Source organism: Simochromis diagramma, unplaced genomic scaffold (assembly GCF_900408965.1).
Source record: "Simochromis diagramma unplaced genomic scaffold, fSimDia1.1 OVJJ01000366.1, whole genome shotgun sequence".
Classification (NCBI taxonomy): Eukaryota; Metazoa; Chordata; class Actinopteri; order Cichliformes; family Cichlidae; genus Simochromis; species Simochromis diagramma.
In genome coordinates this window covers 44,222-62,547 of record NW_024386970.1, presented here as the reverse complement: position 1 = coordinate 62,547, position 18,326 = coordinate 44,222, and the positions used below count along the sequence as shown (strand labels likewise).

The following is an 18,326-nucleotide window of genomic DNA, read 5'->3' as shown; positions in this document are numbered from 1 at the left end:
AGACAAAGAAGAAACAGAAACTAGACTAAAGCTCAACTAAACTCTAACCTTACATGAGTAAGCTTCAGTACTTTCCACGTTACCCTGTGACTGCTGCTGCTCGCTCGTCTCTGTCATAATCCTACAGACTTTCTAAACAACTTGTTTGTTCTTGATGTAAATCCTCATAAATGATGGATTGGTATTTCTAAATAAAGTATAAAAATGTCGTAAAATCTCGGTGTCGGTAATAAAGTGCAGATGATGAAACAGATATTTGAATGTTTGTTTTATGGTTGAGACGTGCAGCGCTAGGATGTCAGCTGATTGACTTACTGTGCTGTTACATAATGATGGTGATGACGTTTGTGCAGCGAGCTCCAGGACGTTACTGTTTCTATTTTTCTACGTGAGCTCCGCCCACCCCGCCCAAAGTCGTTCGCTATCTTCACCCCAACACATGTCACATTTCCCTCGAGCCGTTGGGCAAACTGAATCCCGCCCCCTCTCGGCGACCTCAGCGATCCAAACCCTCCACGGGGCGTCTCAATGCTTTTTTATATTCACAACACGGCGCGAGGAGAAGCTCTTTCATCAGAGTGATTCACAAACACCAGCGCTTCGTTAACGCCGCGCTGATGCATGAAGCTCGCGCTCTCATCCATCTCCATCTGCTGAGCTTCAGCTCATCCCTCACTGCAAAGTGCTTTCAGCTGCTGGAGCCTAATCACTTCTAAAGCACCAAATGATTATTAAAACACCATGTTTCATTTCTTTGTAGCCCAGAGCAACGTCTCAGCCTTCACCAGTCATTGATGCTGCACGTCGGGTTGATGTGGTGGCTTTCCAGCTAAAGCACTTCCAGACAGACAGAAGAAGTTTTTTGAAGGAAAATGATGAAGGCGTGGGTGAAGAGGAGGCGGAGAAGGACTTCACAAAGTCAGGGTGCTGAATCAGAGACTGTGAGAGCTTCTAGCATGTTCATCGTGACAGATTCACTCCCTCTCGCCACTTTCTCGTCAAACTGAAAAATAAACGCATTGTTTTAACGATGTTATAAAAACAGGGGGAAATATCCACAAATCTGTCGCGCTGTGGCATAAAACCAGGCTTAAACAGCAGCACGCCGATTGGCTCTCCCTCTCATTGATGTGTATGTTGAGTAATATCCTCACTTACATTTTGTTGTGCTTCCCAGAGACACGTCTGTCAGTCGGCCATAAAGAAGATGTTTAGAGGCTCGTGCACGTTGTTATGTTCATATTTTGCTGCACAGACGGGTTTGTGTGGAAGAAATCCAACGTGGTCGGACACAGAGCAAGGACAACCGCCGTGTGAGCAGAGGAGGATTATTAAAAGACTCAAAGAAAATAACAAGCGAATGACGAAGGAGGTGATGCTGCGAAGGCAGGTGGGAGCAGCTCTGCATCCAGCAGCGACGCAGCACAACACCTGTCTGCAGGTGTTAGCCTGCAGCTAACAGCCAACAGTGACCCACGATGACTGTGTGACGGGCGTCTGTGTGGCGACAGGATGTAGATGCAAACACAAGTAACTCAACACGGAAACAAAATGACAAACAGGAACGGGAAAAGCAAATGCTGGAAAACATGGAAGAAGGGAACATTTAAACTTTATTAGCTTAAATGAACAGAAAACTGAGGTGATTGTGTTTGGTCCCTGTGACCACTGCAACTTTGGCCCTTTAGAAATGTATTTTCTTTAAAAAGCCTTTGTGAGGAACATAGGAGTGATCTCTGGCTCTAACGTTTGATAAACAGATTAACGCTGTAACCAAGTCCAGTTTCTTTCATCTTTGGCTACTTGCAAAGTGAAACCATGTTTCAGAGACTCTGAGAGAGCTGTTCATGCCTCGACTGCTGTCTTTACTCTGGTGTCAGCCTGCCATCAGTTAGCCATCTGCAGCTGGTCCAAAATGCTGCAGCACAGTTACTAACTGGTACACGCAAGCAAGAACACATATCTCCCACACTGGCATCATTACACTGGCTGCCAGTTAGTTTTTGATTTGATTTTAAGATTTAATTATTTGTTTTTAAGGCGTTGCACGGGTTAGCACCCTCATACCTTTCTGATGTTTTGAATTGGTACACTCCTGCAACATCGCTCAGGTCTGCGGGTCAAAGCTGTCCTGAGGTCCAGATTAAAGCACAGAGACCAGGTCTTTGCTGGGACTGATCCTAAACTGTGGAACAAACTGCTCCTTCACATCAGGCACTTTCAAAACCCGTCTGAAAACCTGCTTTTACTCCTTGGGTTGAAAACAAAATGAGTTTGTACGACTTTTATTTGTCTTACTTCTCACTGACATCTTCTCATTTTATTCTCCTTTTCCTACTTTGATCAGCAGAGAATAATTCATCATAATCCAGACCCGTGACATCACCTCTCACATCACGAGACAGCGCATTAATATTTTGTTTTTCTGATCACTGATATGTATTGATAAAGTATTATAAAATAAATGGATGAATAACTTAATAATCATATGAAAATGAGAGATCTGGAGGTAATTTGATTGACACATGCAGATTATATTATGTTTACAAGACAGGAGGGAGGAGAGGAGGAGCAGAGGTGAGCATTTCACATCCATCGATCGTCTTCAGCCCGGGCAGGTGGCCAGTCCCACAGGAGCTGAAGCTCTGAGAGCAGAAAAGGTCAAACACGCAACCGAATATTGGAAACATGCAGTCTCACATATGACTAATGCAAAAACACAAAGGTCTGAATTTTCCTCAGATTCATCATTCTGGTCAAAAACAGCCGAAAGACGCCTGATTTCACATGCAAATGATGAAAACATCAGCTCAGCGGCTGATCCATAAATCAGTGGGAGAAGATTTATTATTATGCATCGTACTGCTTTCAGGCCGGAGAGCAAACTGTGCACGACACTGTGAGAGTCCAGCGCTGATGTAAAGCCCGGCGCAGACGCCGCACGCCTAATGTTCCTGCTTCAGCACCGGCGTTTTAATGCCCTCAGAGCGCATTAACCCTCAGCTTCATCAGCACGTCAGCAGCGCTGAGTCCTGCTGCTGAGGCCGCCAAAGCTGCTGCAGGCCGATGATGGATGAACAGTCTGAGGTCAGGAACGCATCACGGCACCGGCACGCTGAGACCAATCAGAATCACCGAGCCGGAGAGTCTTCCTTCAGCCGCGTCATCAGCCTCCTGCGTCTGTAGTGAAACACTCTGTGTGTCGTTCGGATAAACCACATGTGCGCTGGTCAGATCTCGGTGACCAGCACACATGGATGATCTACGAATACTCCTGTGGTCAAAAACACGCTGGCTGCTGAGGCTCATGTATTTGAATGTATTTCCTACAACAGGCTTGTGTCAGAGAAGAGGGAAAGCTAGTGTCAACCTCAGTTTGAAGTCGTGGTGACGATCACAGATCTAAACCCATCGGATGGAGAAATCTGGACATTTATGAAACAAGTAAAAGTAAAGAAGCCCTTCAGGGCCGAGATCTGCGTGGATTTCATATCTCCAGACGTGATTTATGTGAAGGGACGATGTAGAGACGGAGCTGTCAGCGCTCTGCATGTTTGGGGAAACATTTCAGGTTTAGGAGGACGACTCGAAGCTGAGGACGAGGCGGGAGCAGAAGGGGGACGATAAGTGAAACACACAAACCTCTGACTGTGAGGCTCCACCTTCACCTCCACCACACATGGACAGCCCACAGCACGCCGACCACCAACCACAGGAGGTTGCCTGATTGTTGGGGTTTCTCAGTATCACTGCAGGGTCTTTACCTTACACATAAAGCACGTGGAGGCGACTGCTGCTGTGACGTGGTGCTATAAGAATAAAGCCAACCAGAGGAGACAGGAGGAAGTGAAGTTCTCCACTTCGCTGAACAATGAGGAGGTGAGGGAGGTGAGGGATAGCTCCGAGGGGCGCTGCTCTTGTGGCGACCTGCAGCAGGTGTTTACTGGCGTTTTCTTTTGAACTTTGTTCTCTGTTCTTAACCGTGGTTTTAACTTTTAGTGAACGAATTGTTTCCTTGACTCGTTTCTTATAAGTTCTTTGCCGAGATGGAGATCTCTTACACCTTATTTTTATTGTTGTTGGCGATATTCACCGGAGTCGTTCACTCTCACTGACAACTTACACATGCGAGGAACTACTTACAGTGGTGCTGTTTGTCTATGTATGACTCTTCTAATGCTCGGACAGATGTGATTCTTGGTGAGGATTTATTTACGCGGTCAAAGACTAATTTTGGAAAACCCCGCCGCTTGAGAAAACGCAGAAAGAAAGGCGGCGTGCGTCAGCGTGTAAGAAAACTTCGGAGGAAGAATCGTGTCTCTGCTTTCTATGATTCTGGCCAACATCCAGTCTCTTAGGAACAAAACGGATGAATTACAAGGAAATGTGCTTCATCTACAGGAATACAGGGAGGCTTGTCTGATGGCGCTTACCGAGATGTGGCTGACCGATAAGGACAGTGACACTTCACTGCGAATCAGCGGCTTTGGGACCCCTGTCAGATCGGAACTGTGGAGTAACACGCAAATCTCACGGAGGAGGGGTTTGTTTGTATATCAACCAGGGCTGATGTAAAAACTTTACTGTGCGGGAGCGGTTGTGTCTTCCTGACATCGAGCTCCTTTCAGTATCTGTCAGGCCGTTTTACTTACCGAGGGAATTCACTCAAATTTTTGTCACTGTTGTTTACATTCATCCGACGCCATTTTTAAAGGTACACAATCTGCAGACTCTCTATTAAATTTTATTCTTGGTGATTTTAACAATTGTAATCTTAAGAAATCACTGAACAATTTCTTTCATTAAGTCACTTGTCCTACAAGGAATAACAAAACGCTGGATTTGTGTTATGGACCAATTAAGGCGGCATATAAGTCTGTGGCCGGACCTGCGCTAGGTTCTTCGGATCACAATGTTATTCACCTCCTCCCTGCCTACAGATCTGTGGTTAGGAGGGAGAAGGCCTGTGTGAAGCAGACTAATGTCTGGACAAAAGACAGTTGTGTTGCCCTTCAGGGGTGTTTTGATTGCACTGATCGGTCCTTGTTTCAAGAGAGCACATCACTGATGTGGTGTGTGGCTACATCTCTTTTTGCAAAGACTCTGTGATTCCAGTCAGAGAATCTAAGACTTTCTCCAATAACAAACCGTGGCTCTCTAAAGATATTAAGGATCTGATTCTTAAAAGGAAATTTGCTTTTAACGAGGGAGACGTTCCCACTGTGAGACTATTGAGGAAGGAGGTGAGGGCTGCAATAAAGATCGCCAAGATGAGGTACAGAAATAAGATTGAGGCAGAACTCAGCAGTAACAACCTCCAAAGAGCTTGGCTTGGTATGAAAACAATGGCAGGGCTACACACGAAAGGTAAAAGTAGCATTACCTTAGAGGGGTTTACCTCTGACAAACATCTGGCATCAGTCTTAACAGTTTTTACCTTCGTTTCGAGAACTTTGACTGTTCTAGGCAGACCAGCACACTGAGGGAAAAGACTATCACTCCCCCATCTATTTGTATTGATGAGAGGGGGGTAGCTAATCTTTTTAGACACACCAAAAGCAAGAGTCCTGGACCTGACAACGTCTGTGGACTTGTGCAGATCAGCTGAGTGGGATTTCTCACCGTATCTTCTCACTTTCTTTAGAGCTACAGACGGTACCTAAGATTTGGAAACATGCTGTCATTGTTGCTGTTGCTGAGGGCAGTTCACTCCTGCATCTTGTATAAGCATCTTGAGGCCCCCCACACCCACGCAAGATTATTATTTGCTGACTTTTCATCAGCATTCAATACAATTCAACCCCTCTTACTTGCTGACAGGGTTTACAATCAACTAGTGTGTTCGGCTGGGTGACAGACTTTCAGACTAATAGGTCACAATGCGTGAGGGTGAATCATGTATTTTCTGATGTGCTCTCCTCTGCTGGATCAGCCCAGCGTGCTGCCTCTCTGCCCTTCTGTTCGTTCTGTACACGAGTGAGTGTCACAGCAACTTCACGAACAGACACATCCTGAAGAATAAGAATCGTTTGGGACTTCTGGTAAAAACTGCTAGCAAAAGTTCAGGGCGCTGGCAAGATGGACTTTTGGCAATCGACAATAAATGTGCTTAGAAAGGCTCGTTCCATTATTAATCGAACCATCCACTTCACAGTGAGTTTGAGTTGTTGCCAAGGTTATTATCGTTAACGAAAACTAACGAAATAACGAAAACTAGAAGTGAAAAAACATTTTCGTTAACGGAAATAAAAATAAAAACAAAAAAAGGAAAACTAACTAAAATTAACTGAATTTATAGCAAAAATGTGTTTAGTTTTGATTGATGTGTGCGTGTCATACAATAGTCGAGGGTGAAAATGAAGTTTAGCTTCCAGATTTTTTCTTGCTGTGTCTCATTATGCCAGCAGGTGGCAGCACATTAGTCGAGTCGTCTGTGTCGCTGCTCCGTCCACACGCAGAATCATGTCAGGAAAAGTCGGGAGAAAGCGCCAGAGTCCAATTTGGGATTACTTTGAATATGACTGTGTTTTGGATAAAGCAAGTGTCTTGTAGTGGAAAGAGACAAATTATGAGGGACATTTCTAAAGGGAAAAAAATCCCACAAACCTTAAAGTGCACTTGAAAAGCTCACGCAAGAAGGCTAACCTAGCTTACCTTTAGAAGGTAAGGGAGCACACTCAACCCTCATCCCCAGAAAACAGAAGCTAACCCCAGGCAAGGCAGCGTGATGCATCCCGAGACAACAGGACGGGGACATCTACATAACTGTGTGAGTCAGTTGCCTTCAAAAGGTTTATCAATTCACTTGAACCAAAATTATGAACACCCGGTGCTGCAAGAGTTAATAGTCTCATTGGGGCCAAGATATACATTTTATAGTTGCCTGGTATCAATGGTTGTTCTAATTTATTTATTTATTTATTTATCTAAAGAACCCACAGGTGGGAATGTGAGTTGTCTGTCTCTGCGTGTTAGCCCTGCGACAGACAGACGACCTGTCCAGGGTGCAGGGTATGGTAGCTGGAATAGCAACATACCCAAGGATGAGCAGAAGAGCATGACTGATATGATGAAACTGGGATTTTGTTGCACTTAATTATTGCAAACACAACTAAAACTATAACTGAAACTAATCAAAACTAAACTGAAACTAAGGATTTTCAAAAAAATAAAAACTAAACTAAACTAGCAAACAATTGGTAAAAACTAATTAAAACTGATATAAAATTGAAAATCTGAAGTCAAAACTAAATAAAAATAAAAACCAATGAAAGTTGCAAAACTATTAAAACCCTGGTTGTTGCCTTCCGGCCGCCGTTGTAGAGTACCTCTAAGGAAGAATAAAAGACTCCAGGTTTCTTTTATCCCCACTGCATCCTGTCACCTTAATGGCAAACAAGCGTCCTTGGACTTTCTATCACTATTATTGTCATTATTATTTAATATTATTGTTCTGTTTACTTTTATCCTGCTGCTAAACTAATTTACCCTTGTGGGACAATAAAGAATTTGAATTGAATTGAATTAAATTGAATTGGGAGGTGAGGGAGGTGAAGAGGTGAGGGAGGTGAAGAGGTGAGGGAGGGGCACTTTATCAGGAGGATTTGCTGCTTCTGGAGCAACAGAGCAGAAGATGCGATCCCCCGACTTACCTGACAGACACTTTTCAGCGCACTGACGCCGCCTGTGCCTCGTGCAAACATGCTGACAGTAACACACACAGTGAGGTTTTTGTGCAGATATTTGGAAATAGCTGCGTCACGCTGACGTCACTGGATGAAAGGCTCCGTATTGCGTTCTTCTTTGCATGTAATCTTGCAGATGAATGTAATGTGCGAGTTGTCTGTTGTTACACCGTGTTCGGACTGTTCTGTGACCACGGCAGATACAGAGCTGAGAATATTCATGAAGACAAGCTGGTGAAAGCCTGCAGACTGCTGCTGTGTGACCTCGCTGCAGAGTTAAAGGTTGTGTGAATTTATTTCACATTCTTACTTTGAATGATTTCTTTGACGTTTTCTCTTTCCAGGGTGGAATGATTGTACAGTATACATCTTTAATGAAAAACAAGAAGTGTGTATAAGAAATTGAATTGATTTCTCTGCTGGTCAAACGCAAACAGGCTCAAATATTCACAAACACTCACTTTCATCTTTAATAAATGGAGCTGAAGGTTCTACGGTGTCTGTTAACTTCTCGTAGGTGATCGTGGTTGACACTTTAAATTAAAAGCATTTGTTTGACAGCACTCGTCGGAAGGACTCGGATCTTCTCTGAGGTTCTTGGAGTCGTTCTAAGAAGATGAACTGCGCATTTCCACAAGTTGTGAAGGTCTGTGAATCATTTCTGAACAAGTTATTCAGATGTGCCACTTTATGAAAGGAAGAAGACCCAAACTGTCACACCGTCACAGTGTCGCTTCCACAGTGAAGCCAGTCTCACATCTCCATGGACTGACTGAGAAAGAAGCTCCTGCTCCAAAATCAACGAGCTCACGTGGACGAGCCAAAAGTTTGATGGTCGGACGAGACAAAGATGGAGCTGATTGGAGGAGCAAAGGTGAAGCTTTCAACCCTGAGAACACTGCAGCTGTGACGCATGGCGGTGGCAGCATCACGCTCTGGGCCGTGGTTCCGGAGTGATGAACGAGGACGGACTCCAAAATCTTCAATTACACCTCAGATCAGCAGCTGGACACAGGCGGGTGTTCCAGCAGGACAATGACCCCAAACACACATCAGAGCTGGTTTTGGATAAAGCAGCTTAGCATTAAGCTTCTGGAAGGTCTTTTCAAAAGTTTCTGGACTACACTTAAAGTCGGGTCGGTACCAGGAAACCAACTCATCTAAATGAACCCTGAAAAAGAAATCATTAAAAAAATGACATTCATGGCCACGATGAGTGACCACAGCTGTGTGCACCATGTGCTGCTGCAGTGTGACAGCTGTGCAGCTGGTGCACATCAGCAAAAATAAATGGAACTCAGTCCGAGACCAAAATAACTGAAAGTGCTGGGAAACACAGTTTTGTTCATGCATCACTCGATGCCTGTGCTGAGGGAGCAATTTCATCATTCATCAGAAAACCAAGACGTGTTTTCTTCACACTGAAACTGCGTCTCGACTCTCGCCGTGTTTGCCGAGTTCTCTGTGCAGCTGTGCAGCGGACTCTTCCAATAACATATCAGAAACCTGATGACCAGCTGCTCCTCTGGGCCTGGCTCCAGTGTGGGACCCTGATCCACAGACTAGTGTCACCTTTCGTGCGAGCTATGCTTAGGCTAGCCCCTCACCCAGGACTGATTTGGCTTTGTAGACCCAACCAGGGGCAAACGGCCCCAACAGCAAAGCTCCTGGGAAGACTCGGGCACAAACACCTGGAGCAGGTGGATGGAAGACGGACATCTGGGCAGATCTGCTGGGAAAAGTTTGTCTAATTAACTACAGTAATTTACTTAAGGACCACAAGCAAGAGAAGCCATACTGTCCCTCACCTCCATAAATAAAACTGAATTTAATCCATTCACACAAATGAAACATGTTCTCACAGCTTTGGCTTTTCAGCTCGACTCAACTGTGATTTTAAAATCCACTCGATTCTACAAACCTGCGCCCTCCGGTGACTGCAGCATGAGCCGAGGTTCGTCACACGATAGGGAGAAATGCAGCGCAGAGAGCGGCCGAGCGCCTGCACCGACTCTGCGTGGGTGAACTGTCTGATAATCAGTATTAATGATGGCAGAGACAGCAGGCCGGTGAGGCCTCGAGGTGACCGTTAGTGCTGAAAGTTATTCAGCCCCGCTGCAGACAATTTGTGGGTCAGAGTGAATAACAGCAGGCGTGCAGCACGATGCAGATCCAGCACTTCTGCAGACAGAAGAGTGGAAAGGAAAGTCGAGCGCCGTCATCCAAACATGCGTCACAAACCGGCTCCAAAGGACTCTGACAGAGCAATGCTTTTAAACCTGTGTCCTCCTCCAGCGATTATATAACGCTGTAAGAAATGTCACTGTGAATTACTAGAGGACGGTTACGCAGGTTTGTCTCGACTGCAGCCAAACCTGCCTGATGGGTTTTCCATACATAAAACTCTGCTAACAGGAAATGACAGGACGGTTTAGTGTGGAATATTCTCCTGAGGAAGAGGATTGAAGCAGTGTTTGTGGTGCAGATGTGGCGCTCGTGGAGAAAGGAAGGATCCTTGCAAAGAGCACCGAGTCTGGGACTATGTCACAGCTGAATTAGCCTTTGATTACCGAGCACCAACCTCCAGGGTGCAGAAGTAAAGCAGCAAAAGCTGCACTTTCTCTGGTGTTTGAGTTTCACTGCTTTTTTCACAGAAATCTTTCTTTGTCGGGATTTAAATCCCGAAGGACTTCCTGTTCACAAACACACTGATGTGGGAAAAAACAAGCAACAATGTGCCGAAACCTGCCGTCTGTCTGAGGTCACCGTACGACAAAACAGTTTAAATACTGTTTGGTTTATGTTGGAATACTTTCTTATCACGTCTTTATCTTTATGCCGTGTTCTTCTTATTACCATCTCGCTCAGTCCCTCACTCAGCACCTGACGTCCAATCAGCCTGCAGCCAGTCATACCTGCCCCGGCTTCTGCTCCACTTCGACCAAATAACCAATTAAAGGATCTGTTTGTCTGATTGTAACCCACTTCCTGCAGCCCTCGACCTCCTTAACACCGATCCTCAGTAATCTGCCTCGCTCATCCGTCTGCATCAGCCTGCTGGCATCTGGCAGCCAGACGACTCAGCTCAGCTACACCCTGCTCTCTGATCCAAATCGGTTTCTTCTGCCTGGCTCTGATATTCCCTGATTTCTCCCTCTGAGTTTCTTGTCTTTTTCGGCTCGTTGTGCCTGTAAAAGAACTTTATAGTGTCAAAAATATGAGTCAAGACCAATAAGCAGTTATAACATCAGGCAAGTTCACTTTGTGTGCTGGAGTTACAGAAATACTCAAACAGGCAGCCCGAGTAACACCAGCCGCTACAAACACACCTCGGTGACCCCTGCACAGACGTCCTCTCTGTCAGCTGTTTCCAGGACCTCACATTCTCACATTCAGAGCCGACTTCACGTCCCTGTTAGAGATGTTCCTCTGACTATTAAACTCTGGCTGAATCGATGCTGATTAACTGATAAAGTCTTTACAATAAAACAAAATCAGGGGCAGTCCAGGATAGAGACATCGAATGGAATAACTTCCTCTGAGCAGAATAATCTCCCAGCTTGACTCCATTTAGTTTTTCTTTTTAAAAATAAATACACGAAAAGATGAAACGGTTTTCTGTTTCGTGCATCATCATCCTCTTCATTTGATGCTGACATGAGAAATGATCACAGCTGATGTTTATCTTCTCTCTTTGATGTTGACCTATTAAACGTCTCGATATCTTTACAAAATATTAATCAAAGTCCCTCTGCTCATCAGTACTTCTCCTGACAGCCTGTTTGCAGCTTCTTGACTTTTCTGCACAAGTGTCACCTGATCACTCACTTTTACATAATCCAGCAGCAGCCGTGCTGCTCTGGTTCAGGTCTGGAGCTCTTCCTGAGTTATTCTCAGACTGAAATTTGGGGTTTGGTGGCATCTCTGCGTCGGCCAGCCTCTCCTGACAGGTGAAGGCTGCTGACATCAGCTGGTTTTTTGTTTCATTTATATTTATTTTTAGAGTGGATACAGTGACGGGTGAAGTGAATGCACCGATTATCTCTGCATCGTGGCTCCTGTTTGCAGGTGTCAGGGAGCAAGAACCTCAAAGCTGATGTTAGACGGCGGCGTCCAGATTCCCGGGTCTCAGTCCAATCGTGCATGTGTGAGACGTGCTGGACAAAAACCTCACAGCTCACAGGAGGTGAAGCATCTGTCGGTGCAGATACCACAGCACACCCTCAGCGTCCACGCCTCGACAGATCGGATCACCAAAGTGTCATCGTTTATTTTCCAGTCGTCTTGGTTTTTTTCTCCCAGGTCCTCGTGGAAAATGTGGAACACACCATCTGTAAGTTTGACGGTATCAGTCTGGCAGCGGACTCACTCTCTTTTTGTCCCCAACGAATCAACTCTTTGTTTGTTCCAATTATAAACTATTTTGAGTTTTTTTTGTTTTTTTAAACTTGTAGTTACAAAAAAATTATAATAAATTGGGAAAATTGATAAAAGTGAAATGAAATGAGTTAATGGGGATAGTCAGAGGTGTCAGTTTTTTTAGAGATGATGATGATGGTGATGGTCTCTACGATGAGACACTTGGCTGCCAGTTCATGTGAAGTTAAAGTAAAGCTTGAAGTATAGCAACAATAATCAAAGGAGGCAGCATGTTCTGAACAAAAGGTTTTATTTTTACTGTGTGTTGTACGTCAGATGGTCCCTTTGTTTTCTTTCTCTTCTAATAAAAATAAGGCGGCTGCTCTTCCAGCTGCAAATATTCCTTCTCACCAGTCAAGCCTTTTATTTGTCACATGCAAAGTTTGCAGCTGCAGTGAAAGACGGACCTGCCTCCAAACGTCTGACTTTATCTACACTCTGACTACGTGGAGACGCTTGAGCAGGTTGTTTTCGACAGCAGCGAGGATGTCAGTTGTGACGTCAGTGCTTTGTGTGGCAGCGCGTCGCCACTTTAGCGAACTGCTCGCAGTGGACCCGCCCATCTGCTCCGACACCCGCCTCCTGCAGCAGCTCGTCCACTGAAAACACAGACACAGCTGTCAATCACAGTTAACTCATTTGTTCCAGATGTAATAGAAACCTGTAGAAAGTGTGTATCCATTCTTCTCCCTGTCAGCAGCTCCAGTTTTGGAAAAGCAAACCAATCATCAGCCTTTGTCTGTGATTAGAAGGAAATTCTGATATTTAGTTTTATATTCTGTTTCAGGGCCATAAGCGTGTGCATTCATGTCACATGAATGAAGCATATTTATTCTGATCATTCAGGTTGTCCTGAATAAAATGATGTAAATTAGATGCCAATTTCTTTAAATAAAGTTCTCATTAAAACCCTTTACAGAGAATTTCACAGGTCCCACATGACGGCGGGTGACAGGGTATCAGTATAAACTCAGCCTCCTACAACATTTCCAAGAACCTCGCCACCATGCTAGCTCCCCACCAACTCTACCAACAAGGTCCAGAAACTTGCACTGGATCCAGATGAAACCATTGTGTCCTCTGATGTGGTCTCAGTCTTGTATCCCTACAACCGAGGCAGCAGAGACTGTCAGGAAACAACTGCAGGCAGAAAACAGAACCAGCTTCACCTCCACACATGTACAACGAGGGTTTTTACAGACACAAACATGGATGTGCCATGGGCTCCCTGGTGTGTCCAACCTTTAAAATGGTAAATGGCTGTATTTGTATAGCGCTTTACTAGTCCCTAAGGACCCCAAAGCTCTTTACACAACCAGTCATCCACACATTCACACACTGGTGATGGCAGCTACGTTGTAGCCACAGCCACCCTGGGGCGCACTGACAGAGGCGAGGCTGCCGGACACTGGCGCCACCGGGCCCTCTGACCACCACCAGTAGGCAACAGGTGAAGTGTCTTGCCCAAGGACACAACGACCGAGACTGTCCGAGCCGGGGCTCGAACCGGCAACCTTCCGATTACAAGACGAACTCTCAACTCTTGAGCCACAATCGCCCATCGTTTACATGCAGGAAGGGACAGCACCTAGCCGATGATACCGATACATGGACGACACCTGGGTCAAAATCAAAACCCAAGAAGTGGATAGAAACATCAAGTACACCAGGGAAGACACAAAGATAACAGTGCCATGAACACTGAGGACAATGGAAACCTCAACACTGAAGTTTACCGGAAGCCCACACACACGGACCAGTACCTCCTCTCTGACTCCCATCACCCTCTGGAACACAGACTTGGAGTAACAGGACCCAACAACACCAGGCAGAACATGTTCCCTCTAAGCCTGAAGGGAGAAAGAAGGAACGCACACGTAAAGGAAGCATGTGTAACATGTGGTTCTCGTCAAATCAGCAAAGATGCAGAAAAAAGAAGATCAGACACCAGTTATGGAGGATGAGAAGGACAAACAGAACAACACTTCATCCCTGATGTAGCAGGTTTATCAGAGAAACTCAGGAGAGTCTCGACATCCCAGTGCACTTCAGACCACGCTACACACTCAGACACAAACTAAACAGCGTAGTGTAGCAGTGCAGTGAGGAGTGCTCAGACACTGGAGACACCAAACAGCCTCTCGATAAAGCTGTGGCATTTATGAAGAAGTCTTCACAAACTAAAGGACGTCCTGTTTCCTTCTTTTTTCCAGCTCCAGGACCTGAATGACTGTGAACCTACATGGATGTAAAGACATGAAGAGTGGCTCGAGATTTTTGCAAAGTGCTACACAACATGTTTGACATTGAGTAATAGATCCTATCATTGAGTTTTCATAGAAAGTCATATCTGTTCATAAATGTTGCCTTACAGCCTGTGTTGGGGGTTTTGGCATCGCAGATGAAACTGATAACAGCCGAGTGCTTGAACACCACCACAGGAGAAACTGAAGCTGCTACGTTATGCAGCAAAAATATGGATTAATGTAATATTCTGTTAAAAAAGTAACAGCACAGCCAGGCATCAGAAATGCTGAAGTTCTCCAAATTCATCAGTTACAAAAAGTATTTGAAGGCTTTCTATGATGTCTTTTTCTTCCCTCGGTGGGATTTTGGGGCTCTTGGTGTTTCATAACCTCCATCTCTTCTTTCTGAGCCATTCCTTGGTGTATTTGTTAGCGTGCTGAGCATCATTATTACTTTCAAACTTGGACTTTTGTTTTAACTTTCGGACAGATAGCCTCACGCTAGCTTCAAGCACTCTTTGATATGAAAGAGCATTTCTTCCATCGGGCTCCACAGTTGTTTTTGGATTTTAGCGCCTTTAGTCTGCGCTAAAAACATCGATGGTCTGTGTCAGCCAAACAAGTCTATCTTTAATTAGTCGTGCAGAGCGCTTTCTTCCAAAGAGGCGGCTCTTTGAAAGCACAGTGTGCTCAGTGCAAAATAGTTTTGCAGTAATATTCTTCTAAATGAGGACAGGCTTCATTTGTTTCTTTTTATTTGAAGTATCACAAAACATGCTCTCCTCAGTCGGGTCAATGGTCCTGGACGACTCATGACTGTTCTTACAGTGGACTCATCCATTTCTAATAATTGGGAGCATTTTTAAATCTCTTTCCAGCTTCTCAACCTTCTCTTTAGAGCCTCAGAGAGCTACTTAGATCAAGACATGATGACATAAAATACTTTAATTACCAATAAGACCGACATGTTTCATGAGCTTTTTGACTGAACTTAAACTAAACCAGCCATTTCTGTAGTTTTTATATTAAACGTTTCAATAACTATTAGCATTTTTTTTAATTAAATTGCATTTTAGCGTTGCACTTTTTTGACCCGTCAGTGACTTGGTGGATGTTTTGATCAAACATGGCAGTTCTACTAACAGGCCAATCCTTTAAACAGAGATGCAGCCAGTTTGTTTCAGTAATGATGAAAGCAACAGAAAGAAAGAAGGATGGATTAGTGTAAGGTGTTCCCTCTCTCTGGAAACGACACAATCATTCGGATGGATTAGACACGTCCTCGGGGCAATGACGTGTTCTGATATGAGCTCCTTAAACGACCTTTTATCAACAGTTAAAGTGGAGAATGGGAACCAGTCAGACGAGTGCAAACCAAAACCCTGCAGGATGTGGAGAAGAACACAAAATATTATGAACCTCCTTATTGCGGCTCCTCCAACCAACGGCCGCGGCAGGCTAAACATGAGGACACAGATGACGCGCAACAGGAAACACATGAGATGCACTTCTGTACTGTTTGCTCCTTTTATTCCACATGGTAGTGTCCACTATACAAATCAGCACATGGGATCAAACTATTAAACAAATGCACAGACTGCACAAACAAAATAACTGCAACTCACAAAAAATCCCCCCAATTACTACACCAAACTACAACATCGGCCTATGGCATAAATTAGTGCATAAACCATACATCAAGTTACAGTCAAAATGCATCAAGCTGACTCAAGCTCCAGTCAACAGAAGGTTTCCCCTCATGCTCACCCTACTTTTCTGCTCATCAACATCAGGTGCGGTGAACAGGTGAGTGCAACCACATTTACCACCTAACACACCCATGAGTCACGCCCCACGCCCGTGCACCAGTACAGTGATTGCATTTAAACCAACTCACTTAATCAAAAAAGGAACAACTCATATGGCTCCTACACTCCTCGTGTTCATTCCACATGCATAACAGCACGCATTGTTCTTGCTATGTGAGGCTTCAGGTATTAAAGTCTACAGAAACAATCTCGCTCAGCCATCTGTGGGCAACAAAGAAGCAAAATGCTGAGTTGTTGGTTTGTGATGCTGCAGAGCTCTGTTTTCACTGTAACCATCTTCTGTGTAGAAATGGATTAAAAGTCTGAAATGCTGAAAACTGCAGAGCTCAATGAGCAGTAACTTTGCTGCCTGTAACAACACCGTGCACGAGGATTCACTTCCACTTGTCAAAAGCATGTCTTTGTCCTGTCTTCCTTATCTCACAGCAGATGGCCCCGCCCCTCCCTGAGCCTGGTTCTGTTGGGGGTTTCTTCCTGTTAAAAGGGAGGTTTTTCCTTCCCACTGTCGCCAAAGTGCTGCTCATAGGGGCGTCATTGTTGGGTTTTTCTCTCTATGTATTATTGTAGGGTCGACCTTACAATATAAAGCACATTGAGGCGACTGGATTAACCCTCTCAGGCTCAAATTAAGTTTTTGTTGCTAATGCACAAGAGAATACCTGCAGTGGTACTTCTGAGTAAAAAAAAACTATGTATGTGGGGTAATCAGGTTGTTAGTTTTTAACTGTTGCAAATCTGCAACGCCTGCCTCGAGAGGGTTAAATGTGAGTGGTTTTAGGAGACACTCACCCTCTTTGTCTGTCAGTTTCTCTCCCAGCCCGGTGAGTTTGGCTCGCAGCTCAGAGGCCAGGATGAAGCCTTTCTGCTCCTTGTCGGCCATCCTCATGGCCTCCAAAATCTCCTGCTCTGGCGCCTCCTGCTGGAGCTGCCGGTGCATGATGCTCAGGAAGGTGGAGAAGTCCAGCTCTCCTTCCCGGCCTGTGAGCAGAAAGAAAACAGAGATCTGCTTTTACTGGCACAAAGAAATGAGGCCACTGCAGGAGAAGGGAAGGGCGGGGGAGAGAGTACCACACAGTGTATATGAAATGAGCAAACATTAAAGCAATAAAAGCAAATGTAAAGAGTGTGGCTGTGAGGTAGCTGCTGACGATATGCAGTTAATTAACCAGAACACACACAGCTTCCTCCAGGCTGATCTCAGTGTGTATGAGAGAAACAAGGAAAAACAAATATCACCTCCTTTATGGAAACAGACACAAATATCAAAACTACAGCAAATTTAAAATTACTCCTCAAACTTTCGCAGCTTTCCAGGAAACCTAAGGTGTCTGTTCAGGGGCGCTGACATGGAAACAGGAGCTTCGTTCAGGCTTGCTGTCTTCTTACAACAATGACTGAATAACTTTTTCTTGATCTCAGGATATTAAAATCTTTATCTTCAGGTAAATCCATTAATCTGTCCACATTGGATTATTTATCTCAGCCCCTTCTGTCAAACATGATGGAAATATCAGCCCAATCTTGCATATCAGGGTCTCATTCCTCTGCCACGTCCTCCACCCGACCCAGCTGAGAGACCTGATCTCAGGGATCTGCCCCGGGGTCTCCAGTCTTTGGAAAATAAGGTGAACATTATCCAAACAGTAACACTCTCCTCCAGGACCTCCACAGCCTCTCGTGAGCATACGGGGGAAAGTGGAGGCCGAGAGAATCGATCATCTGCGTCTCCGACAACTTTTCACATGTTTTTGACTCCGTTGGTGCGGTGAGGAAGATGAAGGCAACACAGGGGACAAAGCAAGCAGGTCAGGTTTGATAAACACAAATGGAGCCATTAAGATCACATGAGGTGATAAATGCTTGGTTTGCTCACTGAAATAGCTGCGCTGCTCGTGGGCTGCGTGAGCTGAACTGTTTCATTTCAGCACTTTCCCTGATTTGAGTTATTACTGCGTCACCTCAGAAATCAGAAATAAGGAGTCGGACGGATGATTTCGGGAATACTCTACCCATGTTGTGGCTCAGGAGGTGGCGCTGGACCTCGGAGGGGGTGGGGCTCGACCCCAGGCATCGCATCACTGTTATCAGCTCCTTGGCTTCGATCTTGCCTTTCCGCTGGCGGTCGTACAGCGAGAAACACTCCTTAA

General features: G+C 45.0%; 1 protein-coding gene across 1 annotated transcript; it reads right to left on the bottom strand.

The window, feature by feature from the left end:
- Positions 1-12,337: 12,337 nt before the first annotated feature.
- Positions 12,338-18,326, bottom strand: LOC120737839 (calmodulin-like protein 4). The gene is made up of 3 exons (XM_040038720.1): positions 18,189-18,326; positions 16,969-17,157; positions 12,338-12,703 (listed from the first exon to the last, which is right to left on the bottom strand). Exons 1-3 carry the CDS (start codon positions 18,253-18,255, stop codon positions 12,606-12,608), a joined length of 354 nt encoding a protein of 117 aa, XP_039894654.1. The 5' UTR covers positions 18,256-18,326; the 3' UTR covers positions 12,338-12,605.